This window comes from Thalassophryne amazonica, chromosome 2 (genome assembly GCF_902500255.1).
Source record: "Thalassophryne amazonica chromosome 2, fThaAma1.1, whole genome shotgun sequence".
Taxonomy (NCBI): Eukaryota; Metazoa; Chordata; class Actinopteri; order Batrachoidiformes; family Batrachoididae; genus Thalassophryne; species Thalassophryne amazonica.
Genome location: NC_047104.1, coordinates 38,040,048 through 38,063,448, shown reverse-complemented (window position 1 = coordinate 38,063,448; position 23,401 = coordinate 38,040,048). Strand labels below are relative to the sequence as shown.

The window sequence follows — 23,401 nt, the reverse complement described above, 5'->3', positions numbered from 1 at the left end:
CTCAAATTCTATTCCTCCACCTTTGTTCACTCCATCCTCCACTCTGCATGTGAACCTTTAGTCTTGTACAGCATAATGTTGCCAGGGATGCTGACTCAGATCAGTCTTCATCTTCAGGAGATGGATATGTCTGTCCTCTTATTGCTGATGAACCAGGGTGCCATCTGGATTAGGCCTCTGATAGTTCCCTCCTCTAGTTCCACTTTGTAATGTTTTTATTATTATTTTTTAATTATTATAATTATTAAAGTGCAATACTTGTCTGTCCATGGGGCTCAGCTCTTCCCAAGAAAAATTCCAGGAACAGATGACGATGTACACTGTAGACAATCTAAAGCCCCCAAAAGCCCTTTTTTGGTGGGACTAGTATCATCTGAGGTGGTAGAGTGAAGTAATTTACTACAAGATGTCTGTAATATTTATGGTTGATTCGCCTGGGATTAAGAAAGCCTGATATAAATGAGACAGATGGGACTAGACACTCAAACAGGTCTGGGGCCATGTCATCACCCCTCAAAAAGAAAATTATGATGCTTAATAGTTGAATTTGTCTCTATGGCCACTTTCGAACATTTACTTTCTGTCTAGTTATCTGCCAGCTTCACTTTTTTTTTGTTCTTGCCTTTACAGAGTGGACAAGAGCTAATTAGTTCAATGTCCTTTCTTATTCAAAACAGCACCAACAAGCAAAAATGTAAATAATTGATTAACAAACTGTGTATATAATTTTTAACATCTATTTTTAAACACGCAATGTGCCCAGTTTTCTTCATGTTTGCGTTTTTGTTTTGTTTTTGAAGAGATGTGCTTTGTAATGGTTCTGATGACAGTCAGAGTCCTCATGGAGACAAAAATATGTGCTTGTTCATGTAATGACTCACGTTGATCATCTGCTCCATGTTCTTGTACACTGAGACAAAGTTTGGTCCGGTGCGGTCAGCCTAAAAAAAAAATATAAAAAAAAAACACACACAACACAGACTCAAGTGCACAACAACAACAACTGGAACTGTCAGTATTCAAAATTAGGAAACACCCACTGACATTTAGTATCTTCCTCTTGGTTGTAACATTCATGTAAGAGGAAGCTTCACTAATACCCTCCTGCCTAAACTGCAGCACAGTAACGAGCTACACAGTATTCTGCTGTGCAACTCATTTTTGATGCTTAAAAACTTCTTCTTTGGCTGCTCCATTAAGGGTCGCCACAGCAGATCAATCATTTCCATCTCACCCTGTCCTCTATAACGTCCTCTGTCACACCAACCACCTGCATGTCCTCCCTCAGCACATCCATAAACCTCCTCTTTGGCCTCCCTCTTCTCCTTCTGCCTGGTGGCTCCATCCTCACCATCCTTCTCCCTATATACCCTGGGTCTCTCCTCTGCATATGTCCAAGCCATCTCAATCTTGCTTCTCTGATTTTACCAACACGTCCAACACGAGCTGTCCCTCTAATATGTTCATTCCTAATCATGTCCATCCCCGTCACTCCCAAGAGAATCGCAACATCTTCAGCTCTGCCACCTCCAGCTGTACCTTCGGTCTTTTTGTTAGTGTTACCATCTCTAAGCCGTACAAACAAAGCTAGTCTCACAACTGTCTTGTAGACTTTCCCTTTCACTCTGCAGATATTTTTCGGTCACAAATCAGTCCTGCCACCTTTCTCCACCCACTTCACCCTCTTCTTCACCTCTCTACCACACTTTGGGACTATTGAACCCAAGCATTTAAACTTATCTACTTTCACCACTTCTGCTCCTTGTAGCTGCACTATTCACTGGACTCCCTCTCATTCACACACATGTGCATGTTCAGTCTTGCTCCTACTGATTTTCATTCCCCTTCTCTCCAGAGCATAACTCCACCTTTCCAGGCTGGACTCAACTTGCTCTCTACTGTCACTGCAGATCACAATGTCATCTGCAACATCATAGTCCATGGAGACTCCTGTCTGATCTCATCTGTCAACCTGTCCATCACCACTGCGACCAAGAAGGACTCAGAGCTGATCTTTGGTATAATCCCACCTCCACTTTGAATGAGTGTCATTCCTACTGCACATCTCACCACTTTCACACTATCCTTGTACATGTCCTGCACGACCCTTACATACTTTTCTGCCACTCCAGACTTCCTCATGCAATTCCAATGCGCTTCTCTCGGTACCCTGTCATAAGCTTTCTCTAAATCCACAAACACACAATGTAACTCCTTCTGATCTTCTCTATACTTCTCCATCAGTATTCTCAGAGCAAACATCGCATTGTAGTGCTCTTTCTTGGCATGAAACCATATTGCTGCGCACAGGTCCACCTGTTTTCTAAGCCTAGCTTCGACTACTCTTTCCCATAAGTTCATGCTGTGGCTGATCAACTTTATGCCTCTGTCTTTACTGCAGTTCTGCACATCACCCTTGTTCTTAAGAATAGGAACCACTACACTTTGTCTCCACTCCTCAGGCATCCTCTCACTTTCCAAGATTTTATTAAATGATCTGGTTAGAAACTCCACTGCCATCTCTCCAAGACATTTCCATGTCTGCCCCGGAATGTCATCTGGACCAACTGCCTTTCCACTCTTCATCCTTTTCATAGCTGCCTTCACTTCATCTTGACTTAACCCTTACACTTACTGATTTACTCTCTCCACATCATCCAGCCTTTTCTCTCTCTCATTTTCTTCATTCATCAGCTCCTCAAAATATTCCCTCCGCCTTTTCAACACACTCTCCTTGGTTGTCAGCACATTACCATCTGCATATGTAACCACCCTAACCTGCTGCACATCCTTTCCAGCTCTGTCTCTTTGTCTGGCCAATCGGTACAAGTCCATTTCTCATTCCTACTACTCAACTTCTGTACAGCTAAATGCCTTTTCCTTAACTTTTGTTCACCTCTCTTTTCGCCTTACGCTGCATCTCCTTGTACTTTTGTCGACTTTCTTCATCTCTCTGACTATCCCAATTCTTTTTTGATATTTCTCCTTATGCTTTCCTGGACATCTTCGTTCCACCACACATCTCCTTGTCTTCCTTCCGCTGTCCAGATGTCACAACCAGTACATTCCTAGCTGTCTCCCTCACCTCATCTGCAGTACTTTTCCAGTTGTCCAAAATTGTTCTCCTCCATCCAGTGCCTTTCTCATCTGCTCACTGAATTTTCACACAACAGTCTTCTTCCTTCAGCTTCCACCGTCTGATCCTTTGTTGAGCTCTCCACTCTCTTCTCTTTTTCACTTCTAAAGTCCTCCTACAAACCACCATCCTATGTTGTCGAGCTACACTCTAATTTCTTTTAGCTTGCATTTCCTACACAGAATGTAGTCCACCTGGGTGCACTTTTCTCCACTCTATATGTCACCATGTGCTCCTCCCTTTTCTTAAGTACGTGCTCACCACAGCCATTTCCATCCGCTTTGCAAAATCAACTATCATCTACCTTCCACATTCCTGTCCTTGATACCGTATCTACCTATTACTTCCTTATCACCTCTGTTCCCGTCCCCAACATGTCCATTGAATTCCGCTCCTATCACCACTGTTTCATGCTTGGGCACACTCTCAACCACCTCATCTAACTCACTCCAGAAATCTTCTTTCTCATCTCACAGTCTACCTGTGGGGCATATTCACTGATGATATTCATCATCATCACCCCTTCAAATTCCAACTTCACACTCATCACACCTCCAACACACTCAACACTAACATACTCTTCCTTTTAAATGACGCCAACACCATTTCTCTTCCTATACTCACCATGATACAACCTGAACCCACTGGCTGTGCCCCTGGTCTTACTTTCCTTCTACTTGGTCTCTTGCACACACAATATGTCTAACTTTCTCCTCTCCATCATATCAGCCAGCTCTGTCCCTTTTCCAGTCATACTGCCAACATTCAAAGTGCCGACTCTCACTTCCATCCATCTACTATCCTCTTCTCCCACTGTCTCTGCACACATTTTCTTCCTCTTCTTCTTCACCCAGCAGTAACCAAATTTCTGCCAACACCATGTTGGGCAACAGCACCGGTGGCACTCGTTGGTATTAACCCAGACCTCGACTGATCCGGTATGGAAATTTGATTTGTTATCTGCATTTTTAACTTTGGTGCTTTTTACACTGGATGCCCTTCTTGATGCAATCCTCCTCATTTATCCGGGCTTGGGACCGACACTCAGAATGTACTGACTGCACACCTCATGTGACTGATGTGACTATTTTTGATGTTTAAAACAAGCACAGTGATTACAAAAACTGTGGAAATACCTCAGAATTTGACATGAGGCTTGACCTAAAGTTCATGAACATAAACCTCAGAGTTATTCGTGTGGAGATGCCCCTCAAGCAAAAATGTGTAAAAAATCAATTAAATAAGGGGTCAGCAAGAAGACTGGAACTCTATGTACACACAAAATCATAATATACAGTAAATCCAGAAAGCATTCACAGGGCTTCACTTTTTCCACACTGTGTTATGTTACAGCCTTATTCCAAAATGGAGTAAAAAAAATTTTTTTCCCCTCAACATTCTACTCACAACCCCCATAATTATAACATGGAAAAACGTTTTTTGAAATGTTTACAACTTATTTTAAAAATGCTGAATTTATGTGGAAATGATTGTTGTACAAAAGCTTCAAGGGATATCTGTTGCTGAGACAGATGATGACTGGAGTGCAGTTTTAAGCAGAGAAACGAGGTGATAATCGGTGAACCACGGCTGATGCACGAAAATGACGCATGCACAGTGAAGGCAGGGCGGACCGATTTTTAGGGGGGACGATTCGGTCTGCGACACCGGGTGGAAATTTGCAGTACTGGGCGGGGCCGCCTGGCACGGCACACCGTGCCTAGGACCCTGATGGAGGCCACTGTGCTTTTTGGGACCTTCAAAGCAGCATAAATGTTTCTGTACCCTTCCCCAGATTTGTGGCTCAAGACAATCCCGTGTCGGAGGTCTGCACACAGTTCCTCTGACTTCATGCTTGGTTTATGCTCTAACATGCACTGTCAACTGTGGGACCTTATATGAAGACAGGTGTGTGCGTCTTTCTAAATCATGTCCAATCAACTGAATTTACCCCAGGTGGACTCTAATTAAGCTGGAGAAACATCTCAAGGATGATCAGTGGAAACAGTATGCACCTGAGCTCAATTTTGATTATAAGTAGAATAAGTGCTGCATAATATACAGTGTTGGTCAAATAAAGAAGCAACTATTTGACTACAGTACTAGTTTGGGCCTGCATTGTGTGGTGGTCCACCAATTTTATTTTAAAATCTATGACAGCTAACTTTGCTGTGCTATTAATATTCATGATCTGTGTGGATGGTCAGGTATTTGTGGCCATCACCACAATTCCGTTTTGGGTGTTCCCAATACTTGTTTAAAGTTAATTAGAATGTCAGATATATTATTTTAGAGTATTTGCTTCCTCACTGGTTGACAGACTCTGGTGTCCCAGAATAGAGTATGGATGCTCACTAAACAGACAACAGACTGTCGCTGTCACTGTTTGTTCATGTGTGGTTGTTTATCCTGGTATGTTGTATTGTTGGGGTTCCGCCTCTTCGATGTGTCACATTTCTTCACCTCACAGTTATTACTGTCACCACTTCTCTTTTGTTCTTGTCTGTCTCTATGTTGTTCTGGTGGTCAGCCCTTCCTCATAGAAATTATCTTTTCACTTTAAATAAAACATTACAGGCTGATCAGGAAGGGCAGGTGAAGGTCACGCCCGCACACCACATTCGCGCACACCCTATATGCTGTCTTGCAAGAACAAACTGCATATATATAAAATGGTACTACCAGTTTGGCATATACCATCACTACATATACAGACAGGGTGGAAAAAATAAGATAAGAATAATATTTATGACAACAGGGCATGATAATGTGATGACTGATTGGTCATTGTTGCGCTTCAGCTCAGACATCTGTCTAAAATAGAGCTTTGCCTAGTTTTTTGCATAGTGATACATAGTGCTGCAATTGGGATGCAACTGAAACGTATTGCTGTGGAAAACTAGTGGAAAAGGAAGCATGGACTTGAATGGTGTCTTATCAGATTTGTGCACTTATCACAGATGCAACGAACCACAGACGGAACACAAACTTAGTGTGTGGAAATCCAGCCTAAAAGCTTGCTTGCAGATTTTAAAAACAAACTGTTCCACTGTAATGCTGGCGTCATGCTCCAAATCTTTATAACTCTACTCTGACTCTTCTCATAGTAACCTCAGATGTTTTTGTCCTCCACCACTAGATCACATGCCAAAAACAGTTTTCACCTTGAAGTATTGAATTTTGAGCAGCTCGGCTCCCGACCCCACAGATGAGGTGACCAAGCACAGCGCCTCGCCATTAGAGTCTGAAAACACAACAGAAGCCCATGTTATGAAGGCAGAACACAAACAGGGACAAGAGGAATACTGTGAAATCTGACCTTTGAACTCCAAAGATTTCATAGAGATCTTCTTAAGGTAGGTTGTGGCACAAATGTCGTATTTTTTCACTTTGGCATCGATGCCCAACTGGGCCATGTGAAAGATTAGGAAGGGCACATCCTGGTGGTCTTTGGGTTTCTTCAGTGTCAACAGCACCTGAGAGACAAGAAGGAGCAGAAAAGTCAAATGTCACCAGTAAGACACCATGTTAGAAGATGAGCAAAGAGAAGGTTATGTGTAGGGCTGAGTATCAATTCAAATTTCAAGAATCAGAATCAGTTATTTCAATTCGATTCATTTCGATCCAATATCGATTTGGGTTAGTGTTATTAAACTTTTTTGAGCTATTGCCTGATTGTCTAGGTATGCAACATATTACTAATACTTCACGAAATTGGCCCTCAAACGCAGGCAATAGTGTTTCGGAGAGTTATAAATTAAAATATTTTCTGGGGGATAATGTCTCCGGTCTCCCCTACAAAACTTGCGCTTGCAGCGCTCGCTGTGCGGCACGCAGCAGGAGAACGCGGCTGGGGGAAAGTCCTAAGTTCTCCTGCAACAGGAGAATGTGGCAATGGGAAACGTTCTCCCACAGTTGACACCAGAAATAGCACATTATGTGGAACAAAAAATGTAAAAAAATAAATAAAAACTACTATGTGAAATATAAACGGCAGATGATTCTCTTTTCTTGCCCGCAACAACACACAATTAGAGTCCCGGTAGTCATGACTGACATCTTTAAATGGCTTTGACAGAGGTTGATGAATAAATTGTGGATGAATAAATTGTGGATGTGCTGCTTCTAAATCAGAACCAGTGTGTCCACAATCAATGTGTGGTGGACGTTAGGTATAGAGGGTTTTCATGTGACGTATCGGTCACGTGGTTTTGTGCCCCACGGCCATGGTGGATTACGACGCGGTGGCCGCTGTGATACGTGCATTTGGCGAATAACTGCAGAAGCTTCAACAATGGTCAGCTTTTGTGCTGTCGTCGGTTGTTTAAACAGGTGATAAAAATGAGGCAGGTCGCTCATTTTACAGGCTACCAGCAGTTATTGTGCATCAAGCAGTGGAGTGTTACGAGCTTTCTAAGTGATGCAGAGAGACCTGGCTCAGCAGAAAAGGCCGTTACAGGCCCGGCACCGTGACGCTGAGAGAGATCCACCGCTACCACAAATCCATTGAGTTACTGATCCACAAGCTGCTATTCCGGTGCCTGGTGAGAGAAATCACTTAGGACTTCAAGACCGATCTCCACTTTCAGAGCTCTGCTGTGATGCTCTGCAGAAGGCCAGCGAGGCTGACTGGTCGGCAGCTTGCGGATCAGCAACTTGATGGATTTCTGGTTAGCGGCGGATTGCTCTCAGTGCCACGGTGCCGGGCCTGTAACAGTGAGGCTTCTTCACACTGACGGTAGCCGGAGCGCTCTTCCAGGTGGCTTTGGTAGCGAGCCGCTTCCTCCAGTGGATTTATGGGCGGTCTGCTTGGTTCTGGCCATATTAAGCTTACGCTGTGAAACTGCCGGACACTTCGTTACATCGTCATTAAATTCACTATCCGGTGAAAATACAGATCCACTGAACCAACAATCCGATCACGATAAACAGCTTTATCTCGAGGGTTTAATGGCCTCATAATAAACTCTCTCCATTTCTTTCACGCGCCAGCCGTGAAGTAATCCTGATGGAGATGGGAGCAAATCTGTCACGTGATTGAAAACTCTCTATACTGCAAGGTCAGATGTCATTACTGGATGTTTGTTTCAGATAAAAACTTGCTGTTTTTTTGACAGAATCTACAGATCCACAAAACAAAACACACCTCTTGATCTCAAAGTCAAGTAGCAAGCTGACTGTGTTTTCTCTCGCAACCGCTGTCGGTGGTGGGTGGTGATCTCCAGGTCCCCCATCAATGAAGCCATCAACATTGCTGCTCAGCAAGCTCTTCCTTCTCTGAAGATGGACCAGACAAGATTAAAAACATTGATATTAAAAGTCACAGATCCGTATGTGCTGTATCACTAAAACTCTCCTCATACACGCGATTATGATCACCTTGACTCTTTTGTCTGTTACATCTCGTTGACCCTCTTTACTTCACTCTGCAATGTTCTCCACCAGGATCTTCATCAAAACACCCAAATCTTCTTCAGCTAGAGACATCCTGCACAGATTTTACATGAGAAAAAACAAAATTAAAAGACATTCACATGACCACACAACACTTTAAACTTCCATTACAATTTTAACCAACTCCACACATTTCATGTACCAAATAATATTTGTTTAAAGTCAGAATGTCAGATATATTAGTATTTTGCTTCCTCGTTTGTGACAGACCTTTAGGCCTGATTATGGAGAGTTCTCTTATTGGCAGAAGACCAAAAAGTAACTGAAATTGCAGTTAAGTAAAGCACAGGGTGACCAAAAAACCAGACCCCATAAAAATTGTAATAAATCCTACAAAATTTCTTGAAATTTGCTAGACCTTAAACTTCTGTATGTGTATGATTATTCCCAAAGTTTCAGTTATCTTGGTCTCATTGTATAAAAGTCATGTCTTTCCAAATTATGAGCCAAATGGTATGATTTGGTGGTGAAATAGGCCTCTAGGCAAAATGTCTTTTCCTTGGTTGACCAAGACTTGACCAAGTCTTGCAGGATTTATTACAATTTTTATGGGTTGTTTTTTTTTTTGGGGGGGGGGGGGCACCCTGGCCTGTACTCAAGTTAAGGTATTTTTGTCTAGTTGATGCAAAGTCAGTTCTTGTTAATACATCCATTGGTCTAGCTGTTCAAAACAACTATGTTAAACCCCAGTTGTAACTATTATTTTTAAACTTTATATGACAAAGTAGATATTAGAACAGAGTTACCACACTTATTATAATATGTGAAGTAGAGGAAAACTGGATTTTGAAATTTTTGGCCAAGGTATAAGTATGTAAACTATCTCCATAACTGTAGATGCTTCAAGACACGTGTGTAAGAAGTAATCAAACTGGGAAAAATGGAGGGATGATGTAACGCACAGTCTTTCTACAACTTATAAAAGTCATCCTTTGATTTGTTCCAATAATGACCATCAAGAAGAACACACTTGTCTCAATGTAAAATCAATCTCTTAGTTATTTTTTTTTTTTTCAAATTGCTTAAACACAGTTTTGCAAACCAGTGTAGTTTATCAAAATACTTGTAGTTTATCAAAATAATTTACAAAACCACACACCCAAACCACAAAATACCTGTATATCCAGCAAAATGAAGCACTGCAACCAAAACTATAATAGCATGATCAACATCAACTTTCTGCACCAAATGGGGCACACTTCATTCATATTACCGAGAGTTTGGTCTAACCAACTACACACTGTTGAGAACAATGAAAAGCACTCCACCCTTCAGTATGGTTTTCCACAATACTAAAATAGCAAATTATAGAAAATTCTTCAGATTGTTCACATGCACAAAATACTCGTACTTGCACATGCTGTTGAACATTATGTTTTTATTTTTCACCAAACAAGTCAGTGCAACATATGCACAGTTTGATATATTTACATTGGAGAGAATGAATGAATGAATGAATGAATGAATGAATGAATGAATGAATGAAAACTGTTTATTTCGAACATTTGATACAACAACAATTACAAGATAGATCAGTAAAGACAAACAACAAAAAAGTTCCTACTGTGTACCCAACATGTCCGAAAAGGGGTAGGGTGAAGCATCAGCTTATTTATCCCTACCCCTTCTTCCCCACAACCAGTAATACCCTTTGCCACTATACACATAGATTCCTACACACCTAAACCGATATCAATATATATATATATATATATATACATATATATACACATACACATATATATATATATACATACACACATCAACATACATACACATATACATACACATATATACACATATATATACACAAACATAAATATACACCTACACATACCTACTTACATACAAAATACTATATATTTACAAGCCGAAGCAAAAAAGAAAAACACCTAACCCTCATTACCCTTCTCCTCCCTATACCTAGAAAAAAACAGATTTTTGTACCGCTGTTTGAACTGGTTCATGCTTGGACATTGCTTGAGCCCCACTCCCCAATCTGTTCCACATCCTCACCCCACAGACAGAAATACAGAAACCTTTTAATGTTGTTCATGCCCACTGATGCTTTAAATTAAATTTCCCCCTCAGACTGTAATCCCCTGATCTGTTAAAAAACATATTTTTAATATTTGCTGGAAGTAAATTGTTTATTGCTTTATACACAATTTGTACTGTTTGAAAATGAACCAAGTCTGTGAATTTTAAGAATTTGGATTGTAAAAATAGTGGATTTGTATGATCTCTATAGCCAGTATTATGAATAATTCTTATAGCTCTTTTCTGCATTACTGATAGTGATTGTGTTGTACCTTTATAAGTATTACCCCATACCTCTGCACAGTACTGTAATATGGTAAAACCAGTGAGCAGTAAAGAATGCGGTGTGAGGTTGTGGTCCAGAATATGTTTCGCTTTGTTTAGAACTGAAATGCTTCTTGACAGTTTACTTTGTATATGTTTATATGAGTCTTCCAGTTTATCTTATCATTCTATTATCACCCCAAGAAACTTATTTTCATGTACCCTTTCAATATCTACCCCTCGACTTGTAACTGAAACTGTATGTCTGTATTACAATAGCCAAATAAACATGTATTTTGTTTTACTTAAGTTAATAATTTGTTTCTGTCAAACCATATTTTCAATTTTCCCATTTCTATACTGATCCTCCTCAGTAACTCCTGCAAATCCCCCCCTGAAACAAAAAATGCTTGTGTCATCTGCAAATAATACTAATTTTAATATTTTGGAAACATTGACAATATCATTTATATAAATTAGAAACAGTTTTGGACCAATACTGACCCCTGTGGGTGCCACAAGCATTGTCCAAGCATGATGATGTATATTCCCCCAACTTCACAAACTGTTTCTGTTACTTAAGTAGCTTCTCATCCAGTGCAACACCAACCCCCTAATCCCATACTGTTCAAGTTTATTGATTAATATGTCATGATTGATTGTATCAAAAGCCTTTTTAAGGTCTATAAATATTCCAACTGAATGTAATTTGTGGTCTATGGCGTTTGTAATCTCCTCAACTGATTCTATTAATGCAAGTGATGTTGAACTATGTGCTCTGAATCCATATTGACTATCAGTAAGTAATTATGTTTATTATGAATTTGTCTAATCTATTATTGAATAACCTTTTTCTAATAATTTGGAAAATTGTGGAAGCAAAGAAACAGGTCTATAATTTGTGAAGTGGTGTCTATCCCAGTCTTATACAGCGGCACAACCTTAGCTATTTTCATTTGATTGGGAAATTACCGGTTGAAATGATAAGTTACAGATGTATGTTAATGGTTCTACAATCCATTCAATGACCTATTTTACACCCCCATATCAATTTCATTTAAATCGGTAGATGTTTTATATTTACAATTATTCACAATGTCTATAATTTCATTTCCATCCACTGCTGTGAGGAACATTGAACAGGGATTTCTTTCTATTAGATATTATCCCAATCCTCAGGTTGGGAATCGGAAATTTTTTCTGCCAAGCTTGGTCCAATATTTACAAAAAATGATTAAAACCGTTGACTACCTCATCCTTATTTTCCTTCTTGACATTATTATCAATGAAATACTGAGGGTAACTCTGTTTTTATTACCATTTTTGATAATGCTATTTAATATATCCCATATTCCTTTAATATTGTTTTGTTATTATATAATATGTTACTATAATTATTCCTCCTACATACCCGTATAATATTAGTTAATCTATTTTTGTATTTCTTATATCTATTTTCTGCCTCTTAGTCTTTAGTTTTATGAATTCTCTATACAGTGTATTTTCTTATTACATGCATTTCGTAACCCTTTCGTCATCCATGGTCGAGCTTGGATTTTTTGTTTTCTGTAGTCTTGTTTAATTGGACAATTTTTGTCATATAATGATGTAAATATTTGTAAAAAAAAAAGAGAACAAAAATATGCTAACAAAAACAGTAAACTGAAAAAGAAAACTGCAGAAAAAATATGTATACATTTATATAACGGCTGAGTGGATCCTTGTCATTTAATTGGTGCTTTGTATATCACATGACATGGATTATTCATCCCATTTGTGTTGCACTGCATTTAGAGTGCAGTTTGGCTCCATTTCGAGTGCAAATTTGGTTCCATACGTTTGGTACCATTGCACTCTGCGCGCGCACACACACACACACACAAAATCCACTCCGCTGTAAGACATCTGGGTGCATTAAGAACTGTTCAGATGAAAAGTTGACATGATATTTGGCTGGACTGAGGAATACACAAAGTCATCTTTTTTATGGAAGTCCAAAGTCAGTGCACAGCATCACCGGACTACATGTCACAATCTGGACTTTAGCAGCAGTGGAACGCCAAAATGTAAGTCCCTTTTCTGTTGTTTATAAATTATTAAAATATCAAATTACAAGGATCTATTTACATTCTTTCAATGGAACGAATATTTAATTTGGTGAAACTTGGAACGCCTCATTGAATGGTATGTTCCAGCTTTCACCTCATGAAATATTCGTACCATTGAACTTATAAACATTTGTTTATATATGTAGAGGCAAGAAAAAAAAATAATTCGGTGGCATCTTGCTGCACAGTTGGGTGTGGCCACAATGCCTCATCCCACATCACAGGCAGACATCAAAGGAAGAAGTGCCTGAGTGCCTTATCCATCCCTGAATCACACCCACATTAATTTCATCACATGCCTCTTCCATAACTGCACAAGGGGCATGCGCACAAAGGGCTGCTGCTCGCATCCCTTCTACCGCTATTCTGAAAAGAACTCTTCTATAGGGTTCAGAAATAGTGAGTATGGTGGGAGGTATTGCACGAGAAATGGTGGGGTCACGATGAAAGCTCACACTGTCCCATACTACAAGGTACTGGTGTCTTCATGGTCTGCATCATTCATATGCTCCGGTGGTATGAGAATGTTGGGAGTTTGTCCAGAAATGTAGGAATATGGGGCTGTGCAGTATGGTCCATGGGTGGCATGACAGTGGAGGACACCATGCATATTGGAGATGGCAGCGCACATTGTGATGTTCCCATCACACTGGCCAGGAACTCTTCTACCAGCTCTACCCTACCTCTCATTCCTCCTCGCCCTCTCATTCTCACCCTCCCCCTTCCTGTCTTTGCAACATCTTCAATTGTTGTTTATAAAAAAGAAGAAGCTATGCTTACTTCCTGATTGATGTTGGTAACAATTTAACTACTGAGGTGTTTGTCATTTTGAATGACAGTGTTTTTGAAATAGCAAACATCTGACTTTATGTCAGATTGTTGTGTCTTATGCAGAGAACTGTGTTCAGTGCATTTAAAAAGTGGCATTTTGAATTGCAAATGAACTGTAAAGCTAAAAATGTGTTTAAAGTTTTGAAGGACTTGAGAAGAGGTTTTGTTCTCTGTTTAAGTGCTATGCATGTCATTTTAATGTGTTAGCAATTGGAAAAAAAAACTGAATGGTTGAACTGATCAAACCTGACTTTTGGACAAAAGGGTATACATTGTATATTGGGCTACTACACCATCAAGAAAACCCTTGGGTAAGCAATAAACATTTTGAATACTAAATAAGAAGTAAAGTTGCATGTACAGGGTTGCAAATATGTTGTCATAAACAGGTTCAAACATTCATAGAGTGTATGTTTGTGATCATCTGTGATGTGGTACCTACATGGAGGGACCTGAGGACACCATGGACATAGATTCCAGGGATCCCACTAAACCAGGAAGCAGCCAAGTTACGTTTGATGAGCAGCTCAAAGCTGATTGGCTGAAGAATCTCAATGTCAGACCGAGTTGTATCTTGCCTCAAGGTGGTTCTGAAAAAAGCGTTTATGGAAAAAGAAAAAAGAAAAGAGGCACTGAATTAGTCTGGCTAAACGTAGATAAACTGGTTCCACAAATTAATTTTTGTTTCTTCAGAGACTTAAGCCTGAATGTGACTGAGTGCTACTTCAGCTGGTATCTTCAGGTTCTTGCACCTTTTTTTGTTGACACAGCTACTCATGCTACACTTTTTAAGTCTCTGCAACTCCTGGAGATTTCAAGGTGTTCATAGAACAAATGAGATACGTAATCACTCCTGCAGTTTGTGAAAATAATCCAAAGTCTCAATATGGCCAGGCAACCCCAGAAAACTTCCAGATCCTAATGAAATACACACTCTACCTCAATCAATCAATCAATTAATTATCTTGTGTATTGCTCCCCACAGGGAAATTTTGCTTGGGCAAAAGTGCTACAAAGCTGCAGCTGCAGAGCCGTGCAAAATGACAGAGACAACACACAAACAGATACAATGATAAAATCCCAGATAAAACAACTAAAACTGAGGCTGAAAAACCTGCCTTAAAACACCCAAAAAACATTGTTAAAACTTTATACTATCACCCAAGAAAATCAAAAGCCCTGTAAAAATTGCGACATTTAAAACCAGTGTGCAAAAAAGTGCAGAGACATGCAAAATAAGACAGAGATCCTATCGAGATGCATCTTTTCCCCAGCTGAGTAGTGTGTTGGACATTGGGATGAATGAGATCTTAAGATGATTATTTTATATTTGCTTGCTCTGTAATGTCTTCCTAAAAGTAACAAGTGTACTCAGAGAAAAGAATGTGTGAAAGTCACTGGTTCCTCGACCCCTCTTCAGGATGAACCTTAAAGTTGATGGAGTCCTTAATGTACAACATCCACATTAAGGAATGAGCATTTTTCCAGTGAGAAGAGCCTCAGACATTGTCAGTAAGCTGACAACCAAAAATTAATGCCACACGGCCACTTTTCCACTATAGATGTTTGTGGATTATTGTGTCTTTTGTGATTGTTGAGTCATTTCACATTTTTAGAGTTCAAATCTAATACTGTTATAAATTCAATTCCATTTTAAATGAGAAAACATAACTTAATATTGGCATTATTCCACCATGACCAATTTCCTTAGGTTCTGGAAACCTTAGGCACGTACCCTGTAAAATGCAGTGAGTGAATAATAGATACGAGTGTAAACAACTCCATTTCCATCTCGTAACACGATAACTTAAAAACAGCATATGCTGTCATCTTGTAACTCCCCAGGTTAAAGGAGATATAATGCAGACAAATTGTTTCTGTGAACTTTGATGCAGCAAATCAAAAAACTATTGTATTTTATGGTGTATAAGATGCCTTTTTTTGCTAGTTAGGGAGGTCCTGTGACTTATACACAGGTGTGACTTAGATGTGCGTATTAGATACTGAGAAATCACATATTCTTTCTTGATAATAATAATAATGACTGTTTGCATAGGACTTTCCCGTCTAATAATAAAAGACCCAATGGCAATTGTAAAAAGTACACTGCAATGATGCACAAAAATACCAAACTGAATAGATGATAATACAGAAAAAGGGTGTGACTTACATATGGGGTTTTCCCTCTTCAAGAGGCATTTTTAACAGGATTGACTTATACTCAGGAAATATGGTGTGTTTTGTCTATGAAATACCCCATACATGCATATGTCTGCCGCTTGCTGGATGGTTAGTAGATGGTGGTTTGATGATGGATTAGGAGCAGGTGTGCTTGACTATCTCTGCAAAAAAATGTACTAAACCAGGGTTGGTCAAGTTCGTCCTCGAGAGCCACCTTCCTGACATTCTTAGTTGTCTCCCTGCTCCAACACACCTGAATCCAATGAAAGACTTGTTAGCAGACTTTTAATGAACCTTTCATTGGATTCAGGTGTGTTGGAGCAGGGAGACAACTAACAGTGTCAGGAAGGTGGCTCTCGAGGACCAAACTTGGCCACCCCTGTACTAAACTCTTACTGCTATTGCAGTTATGATGTAAAACCTAACACCATCACACCGCCACACAACCCACTGGAAATGATTCTGTGCGAATTAATTCGAGAAATGGAAAAGAAAGTGATGAAGATGGCCGAGCTAGGTACACAGTGAATGGGTGTGTGAGCAAGAATATATGAATACGGCCAAAGCAGACAATTAGTCCTTGTGTGCGGTTTGAAGAATGAGTTTGTCTTTCATTTCAAAAACCTGGTGGCCACCACTGCTTCTTTGCCAACTGATGTCCTTAAAAAAACATAGGAAGATAACACTTTAGGTACTGAATAAATTTGTAGTGAACTTGGATTATTAGTTTATATCTGACAGAATAGATGTTGACTTTACCTGCAGAGTTTTAGTTGTGACAACTTCACATCCATCGTGTCCACCACCGCCGGGATTGAGAACCCTTCAGCTGGCAGCAAGGAAAAGCTGTTGACCACCGTGATCAAACCCAGATCCACGACTATGCATTGTAGGAGACAGACGACTGGGGGATGATGATGACTGGTGCCTTCAGCTTGATGTCCATGGTGAGACGGAAGCTCTTCTGGGCGAAGTCCCGCACACTTGAAGCTGCCTTCTCTGCTGCTTGAGCCGTTGCTGCGCTCAGGGTGTCCTTCGCTGTCTGGAAGTTGTTGATGAACATCTGAGGGACACACACAAGAAAAACAACCATCACACATCAACACAGAAACTGACAGCTTCAGTGAAGAGAGCAATTTTAAATCATGTTAAATTAAGGTGAAAATTATTTTCACAGTTGATGCAATTCTGGATCCTTTCTCTGTTCATAAGGATGCTAGCTCATGCAGCAGAGGTCATGTGACCTGAAGGGCATGGTTTATGGGGAGAGGTGTTCAGCCAATTAATGAGGCATCTGATGGAGAAAGTTGGTTCCCAATTATGAAAAGTAATCATGCACAAAATGCACATCTCTATCCATTCACATGTTCATTCACTCACTGATTTTTGGATGCGTTGTTTAGTCTTGTTCCGTAATGTTTATCAGCGGGAACCTGAACGTCAATCACACTTACAGTAAGTCCACCCATGTGGAATGTGTTCCGTCTGCTTTAACACTGAAAGTTGAGAAAGTTTTAGGTCTGTAAGTATGGTAAATCTCAAATACAAGTACATCTGCGAAGCAATATGCAGACTCAGATCAATCATCTGCCCATTTCTCACCATGTATCCAAGACTAGCAGGGGGAAAACCTTTATAATGAAGCTTCTATCTATTCTTGATAGAGAACTGTCTTGTAAATGTAGACAAGACAAATGAAAGTGTAATGTAGGAGTTCTTCTTGACAAGACCCTGAAGACAGTGAGGGATGGTATGAGAAATCCTTAACACTGGTAGAAGGACATGATTCCTTCATCCAAAGCACTTGCAGCACACAGCTTGTTTGCAATTTTACACTGTACAGGAAATCAAAAAGTGGGCTGTGAAGACAGTGAGGGTGGACTAGGAGACATCTGGCTGAAGAATCGGTGACCAGACACCAACCTGTGGTTTAATGACTTTTGGTGTATTTACAGAGAACTCAAACCACTGACCTCATTCAGCTGTAGTTATACCATATGACAACATGGCCCTGAGAGAAGATGCCACCTTTGGGTTGGATACTATAGGCAGTTTTATATGGCTAATTCTTTTACCAGGACGTTGGACATCTGCAGTACCAGGATTCTCATGGCTGATTGGTTTATGGTCATCTTATGGACAATTAGTTGCAAACCACTAAATTTGATTGAGACTGTAAATGTGGTAAAACAGCTGAAGGCAGATTTAAAAGAAAGAAAGCAGGGTTCCATTTCATCACTCCTGACCGCCAGAGGGCAGTGCTGAAAGCACTGAATGATCCCTTCGCACATGCGCAGTTCCAGTAATAATACCAAAATAGTCACAACTGTGACACCACAGATGACCAATCACATTGTATATAAGCATACATCATCCAAGGCTCCGTCACTACAGAACCTTCTCGCGCGCGGTTCACTACTGTTGGCGTCTGCCATTTTGTGCTGGATATTTCTGTGGTTTTGCCATCGTTGGATGCCCTTTCGCCTTTCTTTTGGCAGGAGCGCATTTTTCGCCCTCCTGTGGCTGCAGTTCTTGTTACTGCGGTAAGTGTCTCTTTTATTCACCATTACCGGTTGACGGCAGCGTGTTTGCCCCCTCTCCCGTATTGCGCGGGTATACAGACATACATATGTTGTTTTCGAGCTACCTGGTCCTTTTGGGTTTCTTTTTGCTATTACCGGTGGACGCGGCGTGAGCGCCCTTCTCCCGGTTTTTTGCCTATTTGTGTTTATAGCTGCCGGTGTGTGGTCTCTTTGTTGTTTCAATCCATCCAATCCACTTTAGTTATAAAGCACATTTTAAACAGACCCGATGTCTCCAAAGTGCTGCACAACAAAAGCATAGACACGGAAAATAGCAATATAACAATAATAACAATAAAAACCATAAAATAGATAAGATAAAATAATTTTTTTTAATCATTTTTTAATAAATTTCAATAAAATAAAAATAAAATAAGACACAAAGGGACCGATACAACTCACGAGGTGTTAAAGCCAAGGAATCAATTTTGTTGTTTCGTTTTGCGTACCGGTGACGGCAGCATGAGCGCCCCCTCTCCCGGTTTTTGTGCCCGTCTACATTGACGGCTGACTGTGTTAGCCTTTTTCTTTGGTTTTTTTTGGCCTGCGTTTTTTGTCACAGCTACGGATTTGGTCTCCGGTTTCGCTATTACTGGTGACGGCAGCATTCGTGCCCCTCTCTCCCGGTGCTGGCATATGTTCTGTGGACTGCTAGCCATGTGGATTCGCCTGTTGTGTGGTCGGGCTTATGGACAAGTCCCACTGCTGTGCGCTTGTGGGGCTCGCACTCCGAGCAGATGACGGTCAATGCCTGTGCTCAGCTTGTCTCGGATTGACCACCTGATGGAGGCGCTGTCAGACCATCCCTGGATTAACTGCAGTTTACATGCCTTGGGCTGTGAGAGTGGCTTGGCTGGCACAGGTGCGCCTTCAACAGGAGGCCGACCAGCTCCCTGCCTTCATGCGGGTGACTGCACCCAGGCGTCCAAAGCGTCGGAGTGAGGTCACTGCTAACCGCAGCTCCTCCTAAGGAGAAGCGGGTCGCAGCCAATCAAGGCCTTGCCACCATGGGTAGAGCAGCTGTCTGCTAAATTGGCTGAGATGAAGTCATTGTTTCAAGCCCGGCAGCTGGAAGCTCCCTTGCCTGGGACAGGGGCTTCTCCACCTGTGCCTGAGTTGGCGGTGGAGGAGGATGTGTTGTCTCTCGGACGATCGGGCATTGGTCTCTATGCATGAGTCCGCCAAGGCCAGTTTAGACCGCATGCCAGCGGTTGACCCGCGGTGGCCTCACTGGTTGTGTCTCCGGAGGAGGCTCTACACAGCGAGGCTCGGTGCCCATGGACTCAGTGCTGTGTGACCGATGACCTCCTTTGCAGGGCTTATAATGCAGGAGCGCGTGCTGGCTGGTTGGGTAATTTCTGGAGCAACCTCCTGTTTGGAATTTCTGCTTCTCTGCAGGATACTGGTGCTGTGGAAGCTGTGGAGCCAGGTGTGCTGTTTGGGCCCGAATGCCCTGGAGGCAATACAGCGGTCCATCCAGGCTCAGCCAGACTAGGCAGCGTCTCTCTGGCCTCAACAGACCTGTGCTACCACAGCGTTCGAGGCGTTCGTCTGTTGCCATGATGTGCAGCCACCCCCCGCCTCCAATACGGCTCTGAGGGTTTCAGCGGGGTTCTCAGCGGTGGCCGGTGGGGTGGTTTTTGTGAGCCAGTCCCACCACCCCACCCAAGACCCAAGCTTCGGGATGGTGGCCGCCAACCCCCCAGGGCCCCTAGGGATCGTGGGAGGGGAGGTGAGGCCACCGGGCTGGCAGTCAGATGGTTTTCCATCAGAAGCTCGACTACTGGGCTGCTGCACACTGTGGATCCATGGGGTGTTGCTACTTTGACCCATGGCTACAGGTTTGCAATTCCGACGCTGGCCACACATCTTGGACCGGGTTAAGGTGACTTTGATTTCCAAACCGGTGAAGGCTCAAGCACTAGACCAGGAGCTCTCCGTCCTCTTGGCCAAGGGTGCTATCGAGGAGGTGGATCCTCTGCAGCAGGAGTGGCCAAGTTCGGTCCTCAAGAGCCACATTCCTGACACTCTTAGTTGTCTCCCTGCTCCAACACACCTGAATCCAATGAAAGACTCATTAAAAGTCTGCTAATGAGTCTTTCATTGGATTCAGGTGTGTTGGAGCAGGGAGACAACTAAGAGTGTCAGGAATGTGGCTCTTGAGGACCGAACTTGGCCACTCCTGCTCTGCAGCAACCCAGAAACTACTGTTCCACATATTTTCTCATTCCAAAAAAAAAACTGGCGGGTTTCGTCCAATTTAGATCTGCAGGGACTCAATCGTTATTTGAAGGTGCTGCCGTTTCATATGTTGACCGTGGTCAACGGGGGGTGTGGTTTATGTCAATAGATCTGACCGATGCCTATTCTCATGTGCCTATTGCGGCAGACCACCGCCGCTTTCTGAGGTTTGCCTATCAGGGTCGTCAATGGCAGTTTCGGGTACTCCCGTTTGGCCTCTCCCTTTCTCCGAGGGTGTTTACTCAGTGTGTAAAGGCAACTCTCGTCCCGCTGCAAGCATGTGGGATGCAGATTCTGCCTTATCTTGACGAATGGCTTCTGTGCACCCGGTCTTGAGCGCGTGCATCTCGGGATATGCATCGGCTGCTTGCTCACTCATCCCAGTTGGGTCTCAGGGTCAACCTGGAGAAGAGTTGCCTTGCTCCTTCTCAGACCACTGTTTTCCTCTGGGTGGCCTTGGATTCAACTTCCATGGAGGCTCGTCCATCCGTCCGCAGGCTAGACGATGTCCTCTGGTTGGTCAGTCGGTTCAGACTAGGCAGGCGGTTTCCGTACATTGCCTTCATGCAGCTTCTCGGCAAACTGACGTCAGTCACTTGCATTGTGCTTGCTTTTATTACGCCTTGTGCAGAGGTGGCTCAACAGCTTTCATCTTTACCCCCAACTGCACAGACATCGCGGGCTCACAGTGACATGGTTGTGCTTCCGGGCCCTGGCTCCCTGGAAGAACAGGGCTTATTTGTCCAGGGGCATCCCGATGGGGCTAGTGGTGTACCACAGGGTGGTCGTCACCACGGCTGCTAGTTCCACGGGATGGGGCACGGTCTGGCAGCACAGAGCAGTTCAGGGGCTCTGGAGCTGAAGGGATCACTTGGAGCATATCAATGTGCTGGAGCTACGGGCAGTGCATCTAGCTCTGAGGCGCTTTCTTCCCCACCTGCAGGGGAGACACGTTCTGGTGTGGTTGGACAACACCTCGGTTGTCTACCACATCAACCATCAGGGGGGCGCCAGGTCAGCTCATCATCTAAAAGTCTCTAGGGATCTGCTGGAATGGGCCTTTCCTTTTCTGTCCACTCTGCGGGCAGAGTATCTACCGGGAGAGCAGAACCAAGCTGCGGATGCACTCTCTCGTCAGGTGCCTGCTCCAGGGGAGTGGTGTCTTTGAAAGACACCAAAGACCCATGTAATTCCCAAATACTTAAGTCATGTTGCCTCCCAGTTCAGATTATATCTTTTCAGTAGATCTGCTGAAGCAGTGTAGTTCAAGGTCAACACCTGGGTCTTTGTAAAATTAAGCTTATAGCCTGATAAGCTTCCAAATGTTTCCAATATATTCATTAGTCCATTGAATGAGTTTTCAGGATCTTCCATGTAAACCAGTACGTCATCTGCGAACATTGCCACCTTGTGTTCAGTCCCGGCAACTGTCACACCCCTGACTCGGGGACACTGTCTAATCATTTGTCCAAGAGGTTTGATGAATAGTGCAAATAAAACTGGTGAAATAGGGCATCCCTGTCTACTTCCCCCTTCCAAATTAAACAAATCTGAAAGATCACCATTGATCTTTATTCGTGCTGTCGGTTTTGAGTAGAGAGATTTAATAATCCTAATAAATGTTTCATGAAAAGCAAATTTACCTAGTATTTTATAAAGAAAAAGCAGTCACCCAAATTTTAACATTGTGTTTGTCCAATATTGACTGAAAAATCAACATACTTTTACATACAACAGACATCAACATACAACAGACATACTTTTACAGCTAGGAAATGTTTTATCAAGCTATAAAAAACATTAAAAATAGTTACCTTAAGCTGTTCAAAATATATTCCACATGGAGCAGGAAAGAGAGGGAAAAAAGCGTCCAGATGAAATAGTCCTCTGTGATTCCAGAAGCAATTAGAGGTGTTTTCAGCATCCAAGGTTTGGCAGAAAATGATTAATCTGCTACAAAATAATTTTATAGAGTCCAGCGCACAGAGCAGGTGGAATTGTGAGCTCAAGAGGGCAGCCGCTCCATAAACAGCCTCTCAGGTCTTGCGTAGCTGCCAGGCGCACGGATAATGGGCTTTTAGCAGACTCGTAAGTGCCACACAAATGCCTCTAAGCTGTCACAGTAACTCGTACACAAACTGCGCCATGCTGTTGTTGGTAAATTTTAAACTTCTTGAAATTAGCGCCACGCTCAGAGAGGAGCCTCGTTAACTGAAGATAACGCCTCTAAGAGCCACTCAGAGCCACGAAACTCCCATGATAGTTGAAGAAACCCTCTCATAGCAAAGAAAACATGCTGCGTGGCTCCTTCTTCATCCTTCATTATTCGGTGGGACCCAGATCTTAGATGAAGTGAGGCCAATCCCACCATCAATGATCAAGCACCACTTGTCTTCCTGTCATTATCAACAATGAATTACCCTCAAGCAAGATCCTGCATACATAAGTCATTCCCGGTGTGCAGTAAAGTGCCTTGCATGGCAGTAACTAGCACTGTGTGTCAGAGCTTGTGTGAATTGGATGTGTCAAATGAAAGCACTTCAGATGGAAAGAAGCCTCAGATG

The 23,401-nt window shown here is 42.1% G+C and overlaps 1 protein-coding gene across 1 annotated transcript in view; it reads right to left on the bottom strand.

Moving 5' to 3' along the window:
• LOC117503539 (vacuolar protein sorting-associated protein 13C-like) overlaps nt 1-23,401 on the bottom strand; it is a 305,374-nt gene that overhangs the window by 139,191 nt on the left and 142,782 nt on the right. Inside the window, 10 exon segments of the mRNA XM_034162801.1 lie at nt 882-941; nt 6,301-6,380; nt 6,456-6,612; nt 8,240-8,256; nt 8,387-8,413; nt 8,516-8,533; nt 8,536-8,623; nt 14,276-14,423; nt 16,774-16,897; nt 16,900-17,077. Coding sequence (XP_034018692.1) covers nt 882-941; nt 6,301-6,380; nt 6,456-6,612; nt 8,240-8,256; nt 8,387-8,413; nt 8,516-8,533; nt 8,536-8,623; nt 14,276-14,423; nt 16,774-16,897; nt 16,900-17,077 — 897 coding nt within the window.